This window comes from Salarias fasciatus, unplaced genomic scaffold (assembly GCF_902148845.1).
Source record: "Salarias fasciatus unplaced genomic scaffold, fSalaFa1.1, whole genome shotgun sequence".
Classification (NCBI taxonomy): domain Eukaryota; kingdom Metazoa; phylum Chordata; class Actinopteri; order Blenniiformes; family Blenniidae; genus Salarias; species Salarias fasciatus.
In genome coordinates this window covers 133,484-153,357 of record NW_021941231.1, presented here as the reverse complement: position 1 = coordinate 153,357, position 19,874 = coordinate 133,484, and the positions used below count along the sequence as shown (strand labels likewise).

Here is a 19,874-nt window from a genome sequence, read left to right as displayed (position 1 = left end):
AAAAACAAAATAATTTTAAGTTACGTTTTGGCTTCTGTCATGTGAAGCGTGCTGCTGCTGCAAGTGCAACCAGGCATCAAGGGGGGCAGACTGCCTCGCCCCCTCAGTCCAAAAAATTAATAAATAAAGTTTTCAGTCTATTTTGTGCTTAAAAAACAACAGCAAACTCCACTGGCTTGATCAAATCAATATGAAGTGTTGCGCTATTCAAAATTCCAAAAAAAAAAAAAAAAAGTGGAGACTCCAGCTCTACTAAAGGTGAGGGCTGGTTATTTTATCATTTGTTTATTACTATTTGTGCTTTTTAGCAGTGTGATTAATGATCATACGTTGTTGGACATGGTAGAACAGGCCTCTGATCTGTGGATTCTGTCTTTGTGTTGCTCCGTTACTTTTTCGACCCCCCCCCCCCCCCCCCTACACTGGACTGGAGCCGGGACTGGGTGTTTATTTATGCAAATAAAGCGCGTTGTCATCAAACTGATGACGAGTGGGCTCGGGTCCAATCCCCTGCCTGTATGAACCAGAGAGGTGGGCCAGGTAGCCGCGGTGAGTTGCTCTCCAGCAGCTCACAGCGGCTACCTCTGGGACCGATCTCGTTTGGGTCTCGCGAGTTTTCGATGCCCTACGTAGGTCCGACGTATCAGTGACGCCGGGCCACATCTGGGCGGGGCGGCTCAAAAGTCTTAAAGGTCTGCCTCTGGCTTTCTCATGTCGAACGCACCTAGTGATCTGGCCTCCATCAGGACTCCGCCCCCTGGCGTAATGCTTCTTTTCCGGTGACGTAGACGGAAACGGCCTGAGAGCAGCACGTTGTTAGCTGCTAGCATCTCGTGCGCAGCTCGACACTCTTCTTTAGCTTCAGACATCAAAACAACACCGAGATGCCGAAAGCGAAGAAGTCCAGCAGGAAGATGCGCTTCGATTACAACCGAGACCGGAAGAAGCTGAAGAAGAAGTTCCTCAAGAAAAACAACCCGAGGATCGAGCAGTGAGTGTTAGCCTGCCGCTAGCCGCTAGCCGCTAGCCGCTAGCCGCTAGCCGCTAGCGGCAGGACCTGCGGGCTGGACCAGGATCAGCTCCGGGGCCAGCTCAGGTCCCGGTCTGGGTCTGGGTGGTTCTGGTCTGGGTTAGTCGTGCCGTGGTTGCTGTTTCAGGGGCGGATGATGGACCGGTGGTTCACGGTGAGGATTCCTCACGCGAGTGTGTTGCTGTAGAGCTGCTTCCAGCTGTTGCCATGGAGACGAGTTTAGTTTATCTCTCTGAAAACTTCTGACGGAGAAATAATGAGCTTGATCAAAACGCAGGAGTGGAGCGATGCACAGCACGTTCGGTTCTGAGGTCCCGGTTCGGTTCGGTTCGATACGGTTCGGGAACGAAATGCAAAACCTAAATGTTCCGGTTATAGACCTTTCCCAGCTCACGTCACCACCGCGTCACAATCCAAAATGGCGGCTCGCGTCGGTGAAAACAAGCCTGTGGTCAGTGAGAAAACACATCGGAGGGTTTTGGCTTTTTGTGCATTTCTGTCTTTAAACCTGCAGCGGGAGGAAGAGTGAGTAGAGGAAGAGTGAGTAGAGGAAGAGTGAGTAGAGGAAGAGCGAGTAGAGGAAGTGTGAATAGAGGAAGAGTGTAGAGGAAGAGTGAGTAGAGGAAGTGTGAGTAGAGGAAGAGTGAGTAGAGGAAGAGTGAGTAGAGGAAGAGTGTAGAGGAAGAGTGAGTAGAGGAAGTGTGAGTAGAGGAAGAGTGAGTAGAGGAAGAGTGAGTAGAGGAAGAGTGAGTAGAGGAAGTGTGAGTAGAGGAAGTGTGAGTAGAGGAAGAGTGAGTAGAGGAAGAGTGAGTAGAGGAAGAGTGTAGAGGAAGAGTGAGTAGAGGAAGTGTGAGTAGAGGAAGAGTGAGTAGAGGAAGAGTGAGTAGAGGAAGAGTGAGTAGAGGAAGAGTGAGTAGAGGAAGAGTGAGTAGAGGAAGAGTGAGTAGAGGAAGAGTGAGTAGAGGAAGAGTGTAGAGGAAGAGTGTAGAGGAAGAGTGAGTAGAGGAAGAGTGTAGAGGAAGAGTGAGTAGAGGAAGAGTGAGTAGAGGAAGAGTGTAGAGGAAGTGTGTAGAGGAAGAGTGAGTAGAGGAAGTGTGAGTAGAGGAAGAGTGAGTAGAGGAAGTGGAGAACGTCTCGTCACATCCACGTCACCACAGCCAACGTGAAACCGTCACAGACACACATCACATCACACGCCACATCAGATACGTGCACGCAGCCTTGTACGTGGTTCAGCCACATCCCGCTGTGCATGTGCACGTGACGGATAAAAGCCTTACACTGGAATCAGTTTATTATTCATGTTTAACTCGTCATGTTGTGATGTGCTGAGTAAATAAAGACAGAAACATTTTCAAGTTTTCTGTTTTATTAGAATGACATTAAAAAAGCCTTTTCAACAGACCGGAACGCCTCCCCAAACAACCTGAACGATGTCAGTTCAACCAGCAGAGTCAATCCTTCAGCACAATGTGGCACCAATGTGTTTTTACTCCTGGTACACAATGCTGTCACCGAGGTTGACTAAAACTGCACAAGAAATCAGTTTGTTGTCAATCCTGCCGAGATCACGTTCATCTACCTCATCAGTCAAAGTTTTAGTTACGGACAAATCTGGACAGACTTGGTGTTGGGCTGAGATGTTTTCTCTTGCGGCAGCAGCAAATCTCCGGCGGTTTGACTCTGATGACTTGGGGTCAGTTTGGGTTTGCTTGAAGATGGAGGGAATGGAGTGATGTGTAGGATCTTCGCTGGGTCTCCCTGAAAACAGACAGAAAATGAATAAATGAGGCTCGATGATGATGCATCGTTCCTACAGTCAGACTGATGTTATTCATGACTCCACATTGAATAGAATTAAACTGAAAGTCCTTTATCCGTCCTGCGGGGGAATTGCAGGGTTACAGCAGCACAACGTAGAAAAGAAGGTGAAAAGGTGTCGGGAGCTGCATTTAGATACGGCTGATGGCGCTAACTGCTGGTGCAGTTTTGAAGTCATTTGCGTCTGAGAATGTGAAGATAAGAGTGATGCGTCTCGCTCTCGCCGTTCAGTTTACCCCTCATGAAGAGGGTTAAAATACTCCCACCTAAAGCTATTTGTTTGAAAAAAAAAGCAAACACCACTCTTTCGCCAGTTTTCAGTCCTCCGACGCCACTGGCATTTCTCTAAACCGGAGCACCAAGGGACTCGCCCCATGACGGCGTTACGGCGTTAATAACTTAGTAAACCGACAACACAGCGCCGGCGCTAAATCAGGAGCATGCTGGGAACAAAACGACAGGTTTTATCTTTCCCAAAAACGAGTCTTACCACTCCAGAAGTGTTGACCACAGCGGGCTGCTGCCTCCACTCCAGCCGTCCGGTTCCTCTCTTCCTGTCTTCCTGTCTTCGCGGCGTTTACCTACTTTGTGCGACGATCGGGGTCCACGGCGAAGCTTCTCCTCCGTGTTGTGGCTGGAACATCGAACCGCACAAAAACTTTTCGGCATGATTTCTAGAAAACGTTTACAGCTGTCACAAAGCTACCGCTAAGGCTTGTTTTCACCGAGTCAAGTGCGTTGCATTGTGGGTAACCTCGGAAATGCCCGGATATTCGGAAAGGTCTATTCGTAAGGATGTACTTTACTGTAACGACTTCCTGTTTTATACAGACAGAGTGAAACGAAGCAAGGCGCTGCCTGGCGTTAAAGCATGGCTTCGCTGTGAACGGTTTTCACGTCGTCTCCAGAGCGCAGTGGACCGGCACCGTCTCCCAGAAGGCTTTTCTCATCCCAGAAGCGGTTCTGGAGGAAGTTAGACCCACAGTGGGGCTGCAGACCTCGTGTGCGGTCAGCAGGGGGCATGAGTGGCGCCGGCTCCCAGAACCGCTTCAGTCGTCCAGAAACTCATCGGTGTCACCAGCAGGTCCTCCTGGTCCCTCAGCCGGTCCGCCACGGCCCGGGTCGCAGAGTACCTGCTGAGGTTCACAGATCTCTGAAGATGTAAACTGAAGGACATTCACCAAGAGACACAGTAGGGGCGCTGTGCAGCCCGGCTGCTGGCGCCCCGGGGGCAGAATTCAGCGTGGGCGGCGCCCGGACTGACGGGGTCTGGTACAAACCCTGGTATCGGTTTATTCAGCCTTTCGGGCCGATTAGATGCTTTCACTCCTGTGAGACCGTCTCCGTCCTCCAGTCTGTCTCCGTCCTCCAGTCTGTCTCCGTCCTCCAGTCCTCTGGGTGTCTCAGCTGCCAGTAGAAACCTGGGTCCTCAAAGTCCTGGTTCCAGGAGCAGAACTCTCCGGGGCGGGGACAGGGTCCCAGGAGGTCCCAGGAGGTCTGAGTCCAGATGCTGAGCTGGTTTCTGCTCAGTCCACAGATCCGAGATGCCTGGGACAGCAGGAAGTCCATGGCGAGTAACCTGCGGGAGATGGGCTTGACCTTTGACCCCAACCGCAGTGTGGGCCAGCGGAAGGTGAGACACTGTCCTGATGTCCTGATGTCCCGATGTCCCGATGTCCTGATGTCCTGATGTCCCGATGTCCCGATGTCCCGATGTCCTGACTCCTCCGGTCCAGCGAGGAAACGGATCCATAGATAAGAGGCTTGACTGGGTCTGTCAGAGCAGATCTCTACAGATCTACAGCAGATCTCTGTTGATCTACAACGGTAGAACCTGGAGAACCCGGCCTGCTGAAGCTAGAACCCGCAGAACCTGTTCCTGTTCTGCTGCGTTCTCGGTTCTATGCTGGTCCACAAGAACCTTACCCACTGGGTCGGTTTCCTCAGACCGGAGGTACCTGGTCCTGCAGGGTTCAGGTCTGTCTGTCTGTCTGTCTCTCTCTCTCTGTCTCTGTGTCTTTCTCTCTCTCTCTGTCTCTCTCTCTGTCTCTCTCTCTCGGTCTCTCTGTCTCTTGGGGGACGGTCCAATCGCAGTTCTTCTCTGGTGTCCATATTTTTCTTGGAGGTCTTTAGTGTCTTCCAGTCAGAAGTGGAGACGTCAGGGACATGTCTGGACGTCCCGGAGACGCTGGAATGTCTTTCAGCTTCCAGATGAATAAAGACGTGTCCTCGTCTGCAGTGAGACGTCCCTCCTCGGATTACCCAGAATTCTCAGCTCACTGTCTGTGTTTTCCAGCCTGGAGCAGCCGGAGCGCCGGTCGTCACCAAGCCCTACATCCTGCACCGTGAGTCTGATTGGTCAGCAGCAGCAAGTTAAGCCCCGCCCACTGGGCAGAGAACAGTAGCAGCCTGCCTGTTAAGCCCCGCCCACTGGGCAGAGAACAGTAGTAGTCTGCCTGTTAAGCCCCGCCCACTGGGCGGAGAACAGCAGCAGCCTGCCTGTTAAGCCCCGCCCACTGGGCAGAGAACAGTAGTCTGCCTGTTAAGCCCCGCCCACTGGGCGGAGAACAGCAGCAGCCTGCTAAGCCCCGCCCACTGGGCGGAGAACAGCAGCAGCCTGCTAAGCCCCGCCCACTGGGCGGAGAACAGCAGCAGCCTGCTAAGCCCCGCCCACTGGGCGGAGAACAGCAGCAGCCTGCTAAGCCCCGCCCATCACACAGACTGTTTCAGTCATTTCCTGTTCAGCAGTTTAGATTTCAGACTGAACCATCTTTAGTTACATGTTTACTGACTGGTGGTAATCAGATTACATGTTATTTACTGAGTGGTGGTAATCAGATTACATGTTGTTTACTAAGTGGTGGTAATCAGATTACATGTTGTTTACTAAGTGGTGGTAATCAGATTACATGTAGTCGACTGAGTGGTGGTAATCAGATTACAGCGGAGTCTGTCTTTGCAGAGCTGCAGGAGGAGGCGTCCCGTCCAGAGAAGGACACCAAGACGTTGTCCAGCGACCTGCTGGAGTTCGTCCAGCACATGATCCGACAACATGGAGACGACATCAAGGTTCATGTCCAACGTCTCCCCTCCCACATGTCCCGCTCCCGTCCCACATGTCCCGCTCCCGTCCCACATGTCCTGCTCCCGTCCCACATGTCCTGCTCCCGTCCCACATGTCCCGCTCCCGTCCCACGTCCCGCTCCCGTCCCACATGTCCCGCTCCCGTCCCACATGTCCCGCTCCCGTCTGTCCACCAGTCCAGAAACTTCTAGAAGTCTCTTATTGATGCAGCTGCTGAGGCCATGAAGAATCCTTCCATCATCCATCCATCATCCATCCTTCATCCATCCTTCATCCATCCATCATCCATCCATCATCCATCCTTCATCCATCCATCATCCATCCTTCATCCATCCATCATCCATCCATCATCCATCCTTCATCCATCCTTCATCCATCCATCATCCATCCTTCATCCATCCTTCATCCATCCATCATCCATCCTTCATCCATCCATCATCCATCCATCATCCATCCTTCATCCATCCTTCATCCATCCATCATCCATCCTTCATCCATCCTTCATCCATCCATCATCCATCCTTCATCCATCTTTCATCCATCCTTCATCCATCCTTCATCCATCCATCATCCATCCTTCATCCATCCTTCATCCACTCATCTTCAGATGCTTTTCTGGGACCGGGTTGCAGGGGCAGCAGTCCAGACTCCCCGTCTCCAGACTTCCTGTCCCCGGAATCTTCGTCCAGCTCGTCCCCCGTCCAGAACAGACGTCCAGCTGCTCGTCAGAAGCCAGAACATGATGGAAGTGGACTGGTCTGGTGATGTGGTTCAGGAAGTGGACTGGTCTGGTGATGTGGTTCAGGAAGTGGACTGGTCTGGTGATGTGGTTCAGGAAGTGGACTGGTCTGGTGATGTGGTTCAGGAAGTGGACTGGTCTGGTCCCTCCTTCGTCCCAGTCTCTATTTCCAGTGTTTATTTTTGACGATTCGAGCTGAAAACTGATAAAAAACCAAATCCGCCGAGTTCCGCTTCCTGAAGGTTCCTCTGGTCCTGAAGGTTCCTCTGGTCCTGAAGGTTCCTCTGGTCCTGAAGGTTCCTCTGGTCCTGAAGGTTCCTCTGGTCCTGAAGGTTCCTCTGGTCCTCTTTGGATCCACGGTCCACCATGCCCTCATTTTCTGACGAGCACCTGTCCCTCCAGGGCGTCCTGGGCCTCCCCGGGTCCGCCTCCTGGTGGGACCAGAACTCCAGCCCGGAGTACCGGCCCTGCTCCTGTTCTGGTTCTGGTCTCTGGTCTCTGACCCCTGCTGTGTTCTGTCCCGGTTCTGGTCCTGGTCTCTGACCCCTGCTGTGTTCTGTCCCGGTTCTGGTTCTGGTCTCTGACCCCTGCTGTGTTCTGTCCCGGTTCTGGTCCTGGTCTCTGACCCCTGCTGTGTTCTGTCCCGGTTCTGGTCCTGGTCTCTGACCCCTGCTGTGTTCTGTCCCGGTTCTGCAGGCCATGGCCCGGGATGAGAAGAACTACTACCAGGACACGCCCAAGCAGATCCTCAGGAAGATCCGGGAGTACCGGCGCTGCCACCCGGACCACTACCAGGACTTCATGAGGTCCCTGGGAGACCCGCGGGACCGGCGGGATGGGCTGGACCACATGGACCTGTAGAACACTCCGGACACAGACCGGGTTCTTCCACAAGGAGCCGAGACCGGGACAGACCCGACGGGGGGCTCGTCTGCCGTCCGGGTTCCCCGCCGTCCCCCTGGGACGTCCTGCAGGACGCTGCTGGGACTCGGTGGAGAACCCCGGGTTCCTCTGCGATCCTGGTACTCTCAGAGACTCTGGAACCAGTGCTGGTCATTAAAGATCTGTGTGGAACTCGGAGTGGCTCTCGGTGGATCTTGACCTTTGACCCCAAACATCCAGCTTCAGTCGCTGGAAGACCCGGTTCCTTTAGTCTGGAAACGTCAACGAGCCTGGTGCCTGGTAGAGGACCTCAGAGGACCCGGTAGAGGACCTCAGAGGACCCGGTAGAGGACCTCAGAGGACCCGGTAGAGGACCTCAGAGGACCCGGTAGAGGACCTGGTAGAGGACCTCAGAGGACCCGGTAGAGGACCTCAGAGGACCTGGTAGAGGACCTCAGAGGACCTGGTAGAGGACCTCAGAGGACCCGGTAGAGGACCTGGTAGAGGACCTCAGAGGACCCAGTAGAGGACCTCAGAGGACCCGGTAGAGGACCTCAGAGGACCTGGTAGAGGACCTCAGAGGACCTGGTAGAGGACCTCAGAGGACCTCAGAGGACCCGGTAGAGGACCTCAGAGGACCCGGTAGAGGACCTCAGAGGACCCGGTAGAGGACCTCAGAGGACCCGGTAGAGGACCTCAGAGGACCTGGTAGAGGACCTCAGAGGACCTCAGAGGACCCGGTAGAGGACCTCAGAGGACCTGGTAGAGGACCTCAGAGGACCCGGTAGAGGACCCGGTAGAGGACCCGGTAGAGGACCTCAGAGGACCCGGTAGAGGACCTCAGAGGACCTCAGAGGACCCGGTAGAGGACCCAGTAGAGGACCTCAGAGGACCCGGTAGAGGACCTCAGAGGACCCGGTAGAGGACCTCAGAGGACCTGGTAGAGGACCTCAGAGGACCTGGTAGAGGACCTCAGAGGACCCGGTAGAGGACCTGGTAGAGGACCTCAGAGGACCTGGTAGAGGACCTCAGAGGACCCGGTAGAGGACCCAGTAGAGGACCTCAGAGGACCCGGTAGAGGACCTGGTAGAGGACCTCAGAGGACCCGGTAGAGGACCTCAGAGGACCTGGTAGAGGACCTCAGAGGACCTGGTAGAGGACCTCAGAGGACCCGGTAGAGGACCTGGTAGAGGACCTCAGAGGACCCAGTAGAGGACCTCAGAGGACCCGGTAGAGGACCTCAGAGGACCTGGTAGAGGACCTCAGAGGACCTGGTAGAGGACCTCAGAGGACCCGGTAGAGGACCCAGTAGAGGACCTCAGAGGACCCGGTAGAGGACCTCAGAGGACCCGGTAGAGGACCTCAGAGGACCTGGTAGAGGACCTCAGAGGACCTGGTAGAGGACCTCAGAGGACCCGGTAGAGGACCTGGTAGAGGACCTCAGAGGACCTGGTAGAGGACCTCAGAGGACCCGGTAGAGGACCCAGTAGAGGACCTCAGAGGACCCGGTAGAGGACCTGGTAGAGGACCTCAGAGGACCCGGTAGAGGACCTCAGAGGACCTGGTAGAGGACCTCAGAGGACCTGGTAGAGGACCTCAGAGGACCCGGTAGAGGACCTGGTAGAGGACCTCAGAGGACCCAGTAGAGGACCTCAGAGGACCCGGTAGAGGACCTCAGAGGACCTGGTAGAGGACCTCAGAGGACCTGGTAGAGGACCTCAGAGGACCCGGTAGAGGACCCAGTAGAGGACCTCAGAGTACCCAGGTAGAGAACCAGGTGGAGGACTTCAGAGGACCTACTGGAGGACCCGGTAGAGAACCAGGATCCGGTCCAGCTGCTTGGGGCTCGGCCCGGAGCCTCTGCTTTCGCCACACGTTGATACCGGTGAATAACCGGAGGACCAAACAGCGTCTCTGACCTGCCATCAAAAAAGCAAAGGGGCGGGGCTAAAAAAGTGCAACAACCAATGAAAAACGGCGCGTGAGGCTGATGTGATAAAACGCTTCTTTTCATTGGTCGCTGTGCCGCTTTCTGATTGGCTGGTCAGTGAGACGCTCGTTTGGTCCTCCGGTTATTCATCGCTGTTTTTTTCCCCAAGTTATGAAAAACACACACACACACACACACACACACACAGGTCTGTATTTCTATCCTTGTGGGGACCTTCCATTGACGTAATGCGTTTACGAGCCCAGAGCCTGACAGAGGGTTCCAGAGGGTTCCAGAGGGTTCCAGAGGGTTCCAGAGGGTTCCAGAGGGTTCCAGAGGGTTCCAGAGGGTTTACAGTCCGGTCGGCACCACTCCAAGTCGGCCCGGCCAACTCGGCACCGCCCCGGGATACAGTCAACTCGGCATCAAGCCAAGTCGGCCTCGCGGGCGGGGGGGGGGGGCTCTCGAGTGGCCGAGTTGGTCGGTGCGGACTTGACTGTAAGCTGCTTACCAACTCGGCCAAAAGCGTCTTTCTTTTGTTTTTAATCACGATGGTGGATAATGTACCTGGAGCTTCATGTTTGACGTCCGAGTAGCTTAGCTACGAGCGCGCAGCGCTTAGCGGCTGTCTGGTCATGTGACCGGTCCCAAGGCATTCTGGGAATCGTAGTGCAGCGATGCCGGCTGCGCCGCGACGATTTGCAGTTTTTTTCGTGCCGGCAGCGCCGCTTCTCCTCACGTAGCAGGCAGGGGACTGGAGGACAAACTGTGTGGTTATGGTGACTGACAGGTTAGAGGTGGAGAATGGACCTGGAGCTTCATGGTTGACGTCCTGTTTGAACCGAGTAGCTTAGCTACGAGCGCACTGCGCGAGCGGCTGTCTGGTCATGTGACCAGATCATGTGACCGGCATGTGATCCGCGAACGCCGCCTGATCAAACCAGTCGCCTGCATTATAATTTATTGTAATGTTCTCCACCCCTGAAGTTTGGTCAGCCAGTACAGTTAGATTTACAATTAGATCTAAAACATGTAGGGTCACCGCTCCTGAGGACTGGAGTTTGACACGTGATTTAAATGTATACATGACGACCGTCATTTCAGTGAAATGAAATGTATATAATATTTTACCGGAGGGCTACGTTTATGAGCTTATGAACGCCAAGAAACCACATGAACAGCTTAACATGTACGACTGGTAATCGTTTGATATTACAGTCCCAGTTGCTATTACTGTTGACGCACACTAGATGGCGGGCAAACAACATTTACAACAAAATACATGCTTTTGCAAATGACAATGTTTGTTAAAGAAAAGAATAATGACTGATAAACTAACAATGTTGATCAGAAATGAACAAATCAGCATAAGCATAATGCAATACAGGTATTATTTTGTGGTGGGGATGAAATACAACAAGTATGATCGAGTTCGTCATGCAGCTTCGGTCTTTCTAGGTTTCCACTGATTGGGTAAAAATAAATTAATTGTACTGGCTGACCAAACTTCAGGGCTGGAGAACATTACAATAAATTATAATGCAGGCGACTGGTTTGATCAGGCGGCGTTCGCGGATCACATGCCGGTCACATGATCTGGTCACATGACCAGACAGCCGCTCGCGCAGTGCGCTCGTAGCTAAGCTACTCGGACATCAACCATGAAGCTCCAGGTCCATTCTCCACCTCTAACCTGTCAGTCACCATAACCACACAGTTTGTCCTCCAGTCCCCTGCCTGCTACGTGAGGAGAAGCGGCGCTGCCGGCACGAAAAAAACTGCAAATCGTCGCGGCGCAGCCGGCATCGCTGCACTACGATTCCCAGAATGCCTTGGGACCGGTCACATGACCAGACAGCCGCTAAGCGCTGCGCGCTCGTAGCTAAGCTACTCGGACGTCAAACATGAAGCTCCAGGTACATTATCCACCATCGTGATTAAAAACAAAAGAAAGACGCTTTTGGCCGAGTTGGTAAGCAGCTTACAGTCAAGTCCGCACCGACCAACTCGGTCACTCGAGAGCCCCCCCGCCCGCGAGGCCGACTTGGCTTGATGCCGAGTTGACTGTATCCCGGGGCGGTGCCGAGTTGGCCGGGCCGACTTGGAGTGGTGCCGACCGGACTGTATCCCGTTCCAGAGGGTTCCAGAGGGTTCCAGAGGGTTGCAGAGGGTTGCAGAGGGTTCGCTTCTGTCCCAGCTGAGGGACAGAAGCACCAAAGAGGGTGAGAACCCTCCAAAGCGGTGAAAAGAAAGAAAAAAAAAATACTTCCAATAGGAAAATTACATTTTTAAGGGAGTCCTCTTAAACTAAAGTTTTCAACAAAAAGATTAAACTTTCACATAATCCTCTAACTTTCAACTTTATTTCTCCAATACCACGATTAAACTTGAAATAATTCTCCTGTAACTCTGAACCCCTCAATAAAGAATCAAACTTCAACATAAGCTCTCTTTAACCTTAAATTCCCAATGTTCTGATTAAACTTTTTATATAATTCCTCCTTAACTGGGAATCTTTCAACTAAAGGATCAAACTTTAAAAGAAGTTCTCTTTGACCGTAATCCTTCAGTACAATGGTATAGCTTGGAAACATTCACCTTTAAGGGTAAAAACCAAACAGGTTCTCAATCCGGAGAAAATAAACACTCCAAAAACAAGTTAAAACACAACCGGACCCAACACTGCAATACCAAGAACAACCGACAGAGGGAACCAGCAGAGGAGGAGCTGCAGTACCGTAAAAACCCAGAAGAGGGCCCCAACACACACCAACCACACCCCCCTCAACTCTGATCGGCCACCAGCCCAGGAAAACACTCCCATGGAACTGGTAGGAGCACAACCCCGAGAGAACAGCCAACAACAAGGAGGACCCCCCCCCCCCCCCCCCCCCCCCCCCAGCCCAGAAATACCCCGAAACACCAACCTGGCTGACCAGAGACATCAAGGAAGGTGAGAACCTGCTTAGTCAGACAGAACACCTGTCCTGAGGTTGTGCGGTGCGGCTGGACGGGGGCGGAGAGGCGGCGCTCCGACCCACCTGGACAGTCATGAGGGCCACCCACCAGCCTGGGGAACCCCAACGGGGCCAACAGAACCGGTCTGGAAGGTGAATAACTTTAAAGGACTTAAGTTAACACAGCGGGAGGAAGGCAGCGCTCAGACACGGCTGGTCCGCCCCGCTACGCCGTCATAACCAACGGCAAACGAAAAGACCAGACAGGACCCACAAATCGGCCCAACAACCATAATATCAGTTCTCCCCAGACCTCGGTCAGTCTCACCTGATCCTGGGATTTCTACCACTTTATTCCAGAACTAACAGAATACAAACAAAACCCTAAGATAACATTTTAGTAACAAAAGAATAAAAAATAACCAAATCTATCCTGACAACCTAAAACCCTCTACTTGGACACTGAACACACTCCAGGGCTTGATCGACCCTGGCAGGGCCTCCAGCAGGGCCTCCGTCAGGGCCTCCAGCAGGGCCTCCAGCAGGGCCTCCGGCAGGGCCTCCGGCAGGGCCTCCGGCAGGGCCTCCGGCAGGGCCTCCGTCAGGGCCTCCAGCAGGGCCTCCAGCAGGGCCTCCGTCAGGGCCTCCGTCAGGGCCTCCAGCAGGGCCTCCAGCAGGGCCTCCGTCAGGGCCTCCGGCAGGGTCTCCGTCAGGGCCTCCAGCAGGGCCTCCAGCAGGGCCTCCAGCAGGGCCTCCGTCAGGGCCTCCAGCAGGGCCTCCGTCAGGGCCTCCAGCAGGGCCTCCAGCAGGGCCTCCAGCAGGGCCTCCAGCAGGGCCTCCTTCAGGGCCTCCAGCAGGGCCTCCAGCAGGGCCTCCAGCAGGGCCTCCGGCAGGGCCTCCAGCAGGGCCTCCAGCAGGGCCTCCAGCAGGGCCTCCAGCAGGGCCTCCGTCAGGGGAGGGTGTCCAGTTGGTAATGGCCGAAACACCCGTTGATCCTGAGGTCCACTACTGATGATGTTGTTCAGAAATTCTCAGCTTCAAAACCAACCCGGGTTCCAGAATAGGACAACAAAGCAACCACCTTAAAAACTTCTACCTTAAATAATAACAACCTAAACAAACGTCACACGGTGACGACTGGTTTCTTCAAACCAAACAAGACATCACCACACGGGAAGGACCAACGGGGGTTCTACAGCACCAGCAGTGACCACCAGGGGGACCTCAGGGGTAAGGGACTACAGGAACGAAGACAACCAACAACCCCTCTCTCCCCCCTCTCTCTCTCCCCCCTCTCTCTCCCCCCTCTCCCCCCCCCCTCTCTCTCCCCCCTCTCCCCCCCCCTCTCTCCCCCCCTCTCTCTCCCCCCTCTCTCTCCCCCCCTCTCCCCCCCCCTCTCTCTCCCCCCTCTCGCTCCCCTCTCTCTCTCCCCCCTCTCGCCTCCCTCTCTCTCTCCCCCCTCTCTCTCCCCCCTCTCGCCCCCCCCTCTCTCCCCCCTCTCGCCCCCCCTCTCGCTCCCCCCTCTCTCTCCCCCCTCTCGCCCCCCCTCTCTCTCCCCCCTCTCGCCCCCCCTCTCGCGCCCCCCTCTCTCCCCCCTCTCGCTCCCCCTCTCTCGCTCCCCCTCTCGCCCCCCCTCGTCGCTCCCCCTCTCTCCCCCCTCTCGCTCCCCTCTCTCGCTCCCCCCTCTCGCTCCCCCCTCGCTCCCCTCTCTCGCGCCCGCCTCTCGCTCCCCCCATCTCTCTCCCCCCTCTCTCTCCCCCCTCTCGCTCCCCCCTCTCTCCCCCCTCTCGCTCCCCCCTCTCCCCCCCCTCTCTCCCCCCTCTCGCCCCCCCTCTCGCTCCCCCTCTCGCTCCCCCCCTCTCTCTCCCCCCTCTCGCTCCCCCCTCTCTCCCCCCTCTCGCTCCGCCCCCTCTCTCCCCCCTCTCGCTCCCCTCGCTCGCTCCCCCTCTCGCTCCCCCTCTCCGCTCCCCTCTCTCTCCCCCCTCTCTCTCCCCCCTCTCGCTCCCCCCCCTCTCTCCCCCCTCGCGCCCCCGCTCCTTCGCTCCCCTCTCTCGCTCCCCCCTCTCGCTCCCCCCTCTCGCCCCCCCTCTCTCCCCCCTCTCGCCCGCCCCTCTCGCCCCCCCCTCTCGCTCCCCTCTTCTCTCTCCCCCCTCTCGCTCCCCCCTCTCTCTCCCCTCTCTCTCTCTCCCTCTCGCCCCCCCCTCTCTCTCCCCACAGTAGAAATAAACCTGAACAGGTGGCAGAAAACGGAGTTTGGACGGACCTGTCTCTCTCTCTCTCTCCACCCCCCCCCCCCCCACCAGGTTCCCCATCCTTAACCCTAAAACACTCCAGCCCCCAACGACCTCAGCTAAGAGTCAAAGTTAACAATCTAAAGATAAGAACTGCAACCATAATAACTAAAAATCACCTAACATAAAGCCTGAAGCGCCTGGCGCCTCCGGCAGGAGTCTGTCCAGGTTCTCCTTCGTGACCTTTGATCTCTGCTCCTGGTTTGAATCAAACTCAATCCAACTGAAACGGTTCAAGGTGATACAGGAGCTGCAGATGACCTGCGCCGGCCGGGGCATTGCCTTTGACACCGGCTGTCATCGAGAAAATTCCCCTGACCCTGACCCAGACCCTGACCCAGACCCAGACCCTGACCCTGACCCAGACCCAGACCCAGACCCAGACCCTGACCCTGACCCAGACCCTGACCCAGACCCAGACCCAGACCCAGACCCAGACCCAGACCCTGACCCTGACCCTGACCCTGACCCAGACCCAGACCCAGACCCAGACCCTGACCCAGACCCTGGCCCAGACCCTGGCCCAGACCCTGACCCAGACCCAGACCACCACACAGCCCGACCCTAAAGAAAGGTTTTGACCTTTGACTGTTTTCAGTAACAACAACATGGTCAAGAAAACACTGTTTCCCTCATGAGGACCGGAAGAAGGTCCCCACAAGGCACATCGAGCGGGTTTTCCTGTCTGTCCACACACACACACACACACACACACACACACACACACACACACACACACACACACACACACACACACACACACACACACACACACACACACACACACACACACACACACACACACACACCATGAAACGTAGCAGTACTTTGAAGCTTCTCTCTGGGACGACATGTGAAGGAACCCCACCAGGTTCTGGGTGTGAAGGTAGACCAGGTTCTGCAGACCAGGTTCTGTCGGTCCACTCTGAAGCCCCGACGCTCCTGCAGACTCACGTGACAACAAGGCTGATTTTTCATTGGTTGTTGCTGTTTTAGCCCCGCCCCGTTCTGTCCCCAGGTTCTGTCCCCGGGAGACAGAGGACCGAAGCCTGACTGTAGACCGGAGAGTTCTGCTGGTCTGCATGGAGCTGGACAGAACGGCTCTAGAACCCGGGAGAACCTCCGGACAGAACGGCTCTAGAACCCGGGAGAACCTCCGGACAGAACGGCTCTAGAACCCAGGAGAACCTCCGGACAGAACGGCTCTAGAACCCGGGAGAACCTCCGGACAGAACAGCTCTAGAACCCAGGAGAACCTCCGGACAGAACGGCTCTAGAACCCGGGAGAACCTCCGGACAGAACGGCTCTAGAACCCGGGAGAACCTCCGGACAGAACGGCTCTAGAACCCGGGAGAATCTCCGGACAGAACGGCTCTAGAACCCGGGAGAACCTCCGGACAGAACGGCTCTAGAACCCGGGAGAATCTCCGGACAGAACGGCTCTAGAACCCGGGAGAACCTCCGGACAGAACGGCTCTAGAACCCGGGAGAATCTCCGGACAGAACGGCTCTAGAACCCGGGAGAACCTCCGGACAGAACGGCTCTAGAACCCGGGAGAATCTCCGGACAGAACGGCTCTAGAACCCGGGAGAACCTCCGGACAGAACGGCTCTAGAACCCGGGAGAATCTCCGGACAGAACGGCTCTAGAACCCGGGAGAACCTCCGGACAGAACGGCTCTAGAACCCGGGAGAATCTCCGGACAGAACGGCTCTAGAACCCGGGAGAACCTCCGGACAGAACGGCTCTAGAACCCGGGAGAACCTCCGGACAGAACGGCTCTAGAACCCGGGAGAACCGCTGCAGCGAGGTTCTGCTCTGGGGGGGTGTAGTCGTGTGACTGTGTGACCTAGAACTTCACTTCCCAGCAGAACCTCGTCCGTCTCGTCTGGTTCTTTCAGAATAAAAGTCTTTGTCCACTCAGGAGGAACCACTCAGGTTGTCGGTTCTATTCCGGCTGCCTCTGTTCTCTCGTTCTCTTCATCAGATCCTGTTTCTGGGAAAACACGGTTCTCATCCAGGTCCCAGCAGAGACCAGGTTCCACATTTATCAAGGGTTCTCGTGACTCTGGTTCCTCCTGCAGACTCTGGTTCTTCATCTTCTCTGTGATTTTTTGATTTCACTTTTCACTTTGTGCCAGTTGACACTGAACTCATCTTGACCCCCAGGAGAACCTTGACCCCCAGGAGAACCCTGACCCCCAGGAGAACCCTGACCCTCAGGAGAACCCTGACCCTCAGGAGAACCCTGACCCTCAGGAGAACCGGTCCGGACCGGGCCAGGCTGCTGGGTTTGTGCTGAAGATTCTGAAATGAGCCCGAAGTCGAAACTCAACAAACACAACTTCCGGAATGCTGCTCTGCTTGTTTGGCAACCTCCGGAACTCACATCTGATTGGCTCTGGAACCCGGAAGTAGCGACGAGCTAGTCCCGCCCACCACCTCTCTGTGAAGGAACAAAACTTGACCGAGGATCTGCGGATGGAGGATCCGGTGGATTAAAGATCGATCCTCGGGAGCGACCGGAGTTCTGATCGTGCCTCTTCCTGATTGGTCCTTTCCTGCGGACCTTCAGAACTGGACGTGTTTGTCCCGCCAGGTCCCGGGTCCCCCGCTGAGTCCCGGCTGTCCCGGGAGACCCGCGTCCTCCGCCTGGTTGATCCTCCGCCGCGCGGCCCGCCGCTCGTCCCCGTCCCGGACTTTTATTTTGTTGAAATGCGTCAACAGCGGCGCTCGGTGAGTTGCGGCGGAGTTCGGTAAACTTCGTGGGGGTTCGGAAAGTTCCGGCAGCTTTCCGGAGGTGACCGAACAGTTCGGTAGAAGGAAAACGTTCAGTCCGCCGCCGCCGCAGCCTCAGGCCGAGTACCGAGAGGACCGGGGAGTACTGCGGAGTACCGGGGAGTACCGGGAGTACCGCGAAGTACCGGGGAGAACCGGGGCACCCCGGAGCTGCCAGGGCCGCTGTCCGGAGCCCCGCGGCTGGCGGCGGCTCGGCTGCTCTCATGCCGGCCTGCAGGCTCTGCGGAGCGGGGCAGAGGAGCTCCGAGTCCGGGCAGGTCCCGGAGCTGTGCTGAGACCCGGGCCGGACCGGACCGGACTCCCGTCCGGGCCTCCGGGCTTGAAGAAAAGTTGCCAGAAGTCCGTTTTCCCGGGAGAAGCTCAGACTGATCGGGCGGATCGCGGCGGATCATGACGGATCACCGGAGACCGAGCAGGACGCCGCTCTGACCGACAGCAGGACCCGGATGGAGACTCGGCCCAGATGCCGCGGAACGAGCTGCCGCTGCCGCCCGGCTGGGAGGAGGCGCGAGACTTCGACGGGAAACGTTACTACATAGACCACGCCTCCCAGAGCACGAGCTGGGTCGACCCCCGGGACAGGTGAGGGGGCGGGGCCGGGGGGCGGGGCCGGGGTTCCACTTCATACATCCTCTTCTTCCTCTGGCACCCCTTTCCCCGGACAAAAAACCCGTTCAAACCCGCGACACCCGGCTCCTCAGGGCAGGTAAAGGGTTTACCCGGCATTTCGACCCGGGTCGCTCGACCCTGCAGTCGACCCGGGAGTTTACCGGGTCAGCTTTTTACCGGCTTTAGTGGGAGGGACACATCCGGGGACTTACATGATGACGTCAACGCAGCGCGGCTACGTTAGCGCGGCTACGTTAGCGCGGCTACGTTAGCGCGGCTACGTTAGCGTTGGACGTGAGAGAGCCAGAGACCTTTAAGTCTTCTGAGCCGCCCCGCCCAGATGTGGCCCGGGTCCCAGAGGAGCCGCTGCCGCTGCCTGGCCCAGCGGTCTGGTCCAGACAGGCCGGGGATCGGACCCCAGCCCTCTCCTCATCAATGGCAACACGCTTCATTTGCATAAATACACACCCCCACGGTGGGAGTCATGAGAAACACCAACATGGAGAACACAGGGCTGTGCGAGTTGGAGGCAGACTGATAACTCCGCCCCACGGCGCCGTCTGCTTCGTGTAGCTCCGCCTACCTCTGGCTCTGCCATCGTGAACGCACCTACGAGGCGTCCCCGAAAGAAACCGGAATTTGGTCAGAAAACAATAATAATCATGAGTTTCCAGCCCCGCTCCAGACTCTGGAACCCAACCCCTCGAGGAGGGCTGGACTCTCCACGGCTCTGGCGTTGCCGTGGTGACAGGCGGTGGTCTGGTCTGGTCTGGTCTGGTCTGGTCTGGTTCTCTTTCAGCCCCACAGCTCAGCGCCAGGTGTTGGAGTTCTCCCCAGTGGACCAGAGGGTCTGGTCCCTGGTCCTCCGGGTCGGGGACCGGTGCCTCACTGTGGTCTCGGCTTACAGGCCGAACAGCAGTGCAGAGGACCCGGACTTCCTGGAGTCCCTGGGAGGGGGGCTGGACAGTGCTCCGACTGGGGACTCACGGTTCTACTGGGGACTCCACGGTTCTACTGGGGACTCACGGTTCTACTGGGGACTCCATGGTTCTACTGGGGACTCCATGGTTCTACTGGGGACTCCATGGTTCTACTAGGGACTCCACGGTTCTACTGGGGACTCACGGTTCTACTGGGGACTCCACGGTTCTACTGGGGACTCCACGGTTCTACTGGGGACTCCATGGTTCTACTGGGGACTCACGGTTCTACTGGGGACTCACGGTTCTACTGGGGACTCCATGATTCTACTGGGGACTCCACGGTTCTACTGGGGACTCCACGGTTCTACTGGGGACTCCACGGTTCTACTGGGGACTCCATGGTTCTACTGGGGACTCCACGGTTCTACTGGGGACTCACGGTTCTACTGGGGACTCCACGGTTCTACTGGGGACTCCACGGTTCTACTGGGGACTCCACGGTTCTACTGGGGACTCCATGGTTCTACTGGGGACTCCATGATTCTACTGGGGACTCCACGGTTCTACTGGGGACTCCATGGTTCTACTGGGGACTCCACGGTTCTACTGGGGACTCACGGTTCTACTGGGGACTCCATGGTTCTACTGGGGACTCCATGGTTCTACTGGGGACTCCATGGTTCTACTAGGGACTCCACGGTTCTACTGGGGACTCCATGGTTCTACTGGGGACTCCACGGTTCTACTGGGGACTCACGGTTCTACTGGGGACTCCATGATTCTACTGGGGACTCCATGGTTCTACTG

The 19,874-nt window shown here is 56.2% G+C and overlaps 2 protein-coding genes across 2 annotated transcripts in view; both read left to right on the top strand.

Annotated features, from left to right (window-relative positions):
* The first annotated feature begins 770 nt into the window (after positions 1 to 770).
* nop16 (NOP16 nucleolar protein homolog (yeast)) lies at positions 771 to 7,935 on the top strand. Its single transcript, XM_030086621.1, has 5 exons — positions 771 to 991; positions 4,382 to 4,484; positions 5,148 to 5,196; positions 5,814 to 5,920; positions 7,371 to 7,935. Exons 1-5 carry the CDS (start codon positions 885 to 887, stop codon positions 7,533 to 7,535), a joined length of 531 nt encoding a protein of 176 aa, XP_029942481.1. The 5' UTR covers positions 771 to 884; the 3' UTR covers positions 7,536 to 7,935.
* A 9,243-nt stretch (positions 7,936 to 17,178) lies between these two features.
* The window catches only part of wwc1 (WW and C2 domain containing 1), a 46,583-nt gene continuing 43,887 nt past the window's right edge, over positions 17,179 to 19,874 (top strand). Inside the window, exon 1 of the mRNA XM_030086611.1 lies at positions 17,179 to 18,117. Coding sequence (XP_029942471.1) covers positions 17,999 to 18,117 — 119 coding nt within the window. The 5' untranslated portion in view covers positions 17,179 to 17,998. The remainder of the gene's footprint in view (positions 18,118 to 19,874) is intronic.

Coding starts and splice junctions, on each gene's coding strand:
- nop16 (XM_030086621.1), top strand. CDS start 885: ATGCCGAAAGCGAAGAAGTCCAGCAGGAAGATGCGCTTCGATTACAAC. Junction 5,197..5,813: donor CAAGCCCTACATCCTGCACC/GTGAGTCTGATT, acceptor CTGTCTTTGCAG/AGCTGCAGGAGGAGGCGTCC. Junction 5,921..7,370: donor AACATGGAGACGACATCAAG/GTTCATGTCCAA, acceptor CCGGTTCTGCAG/GCCATGGCCCGGGATGAGAA.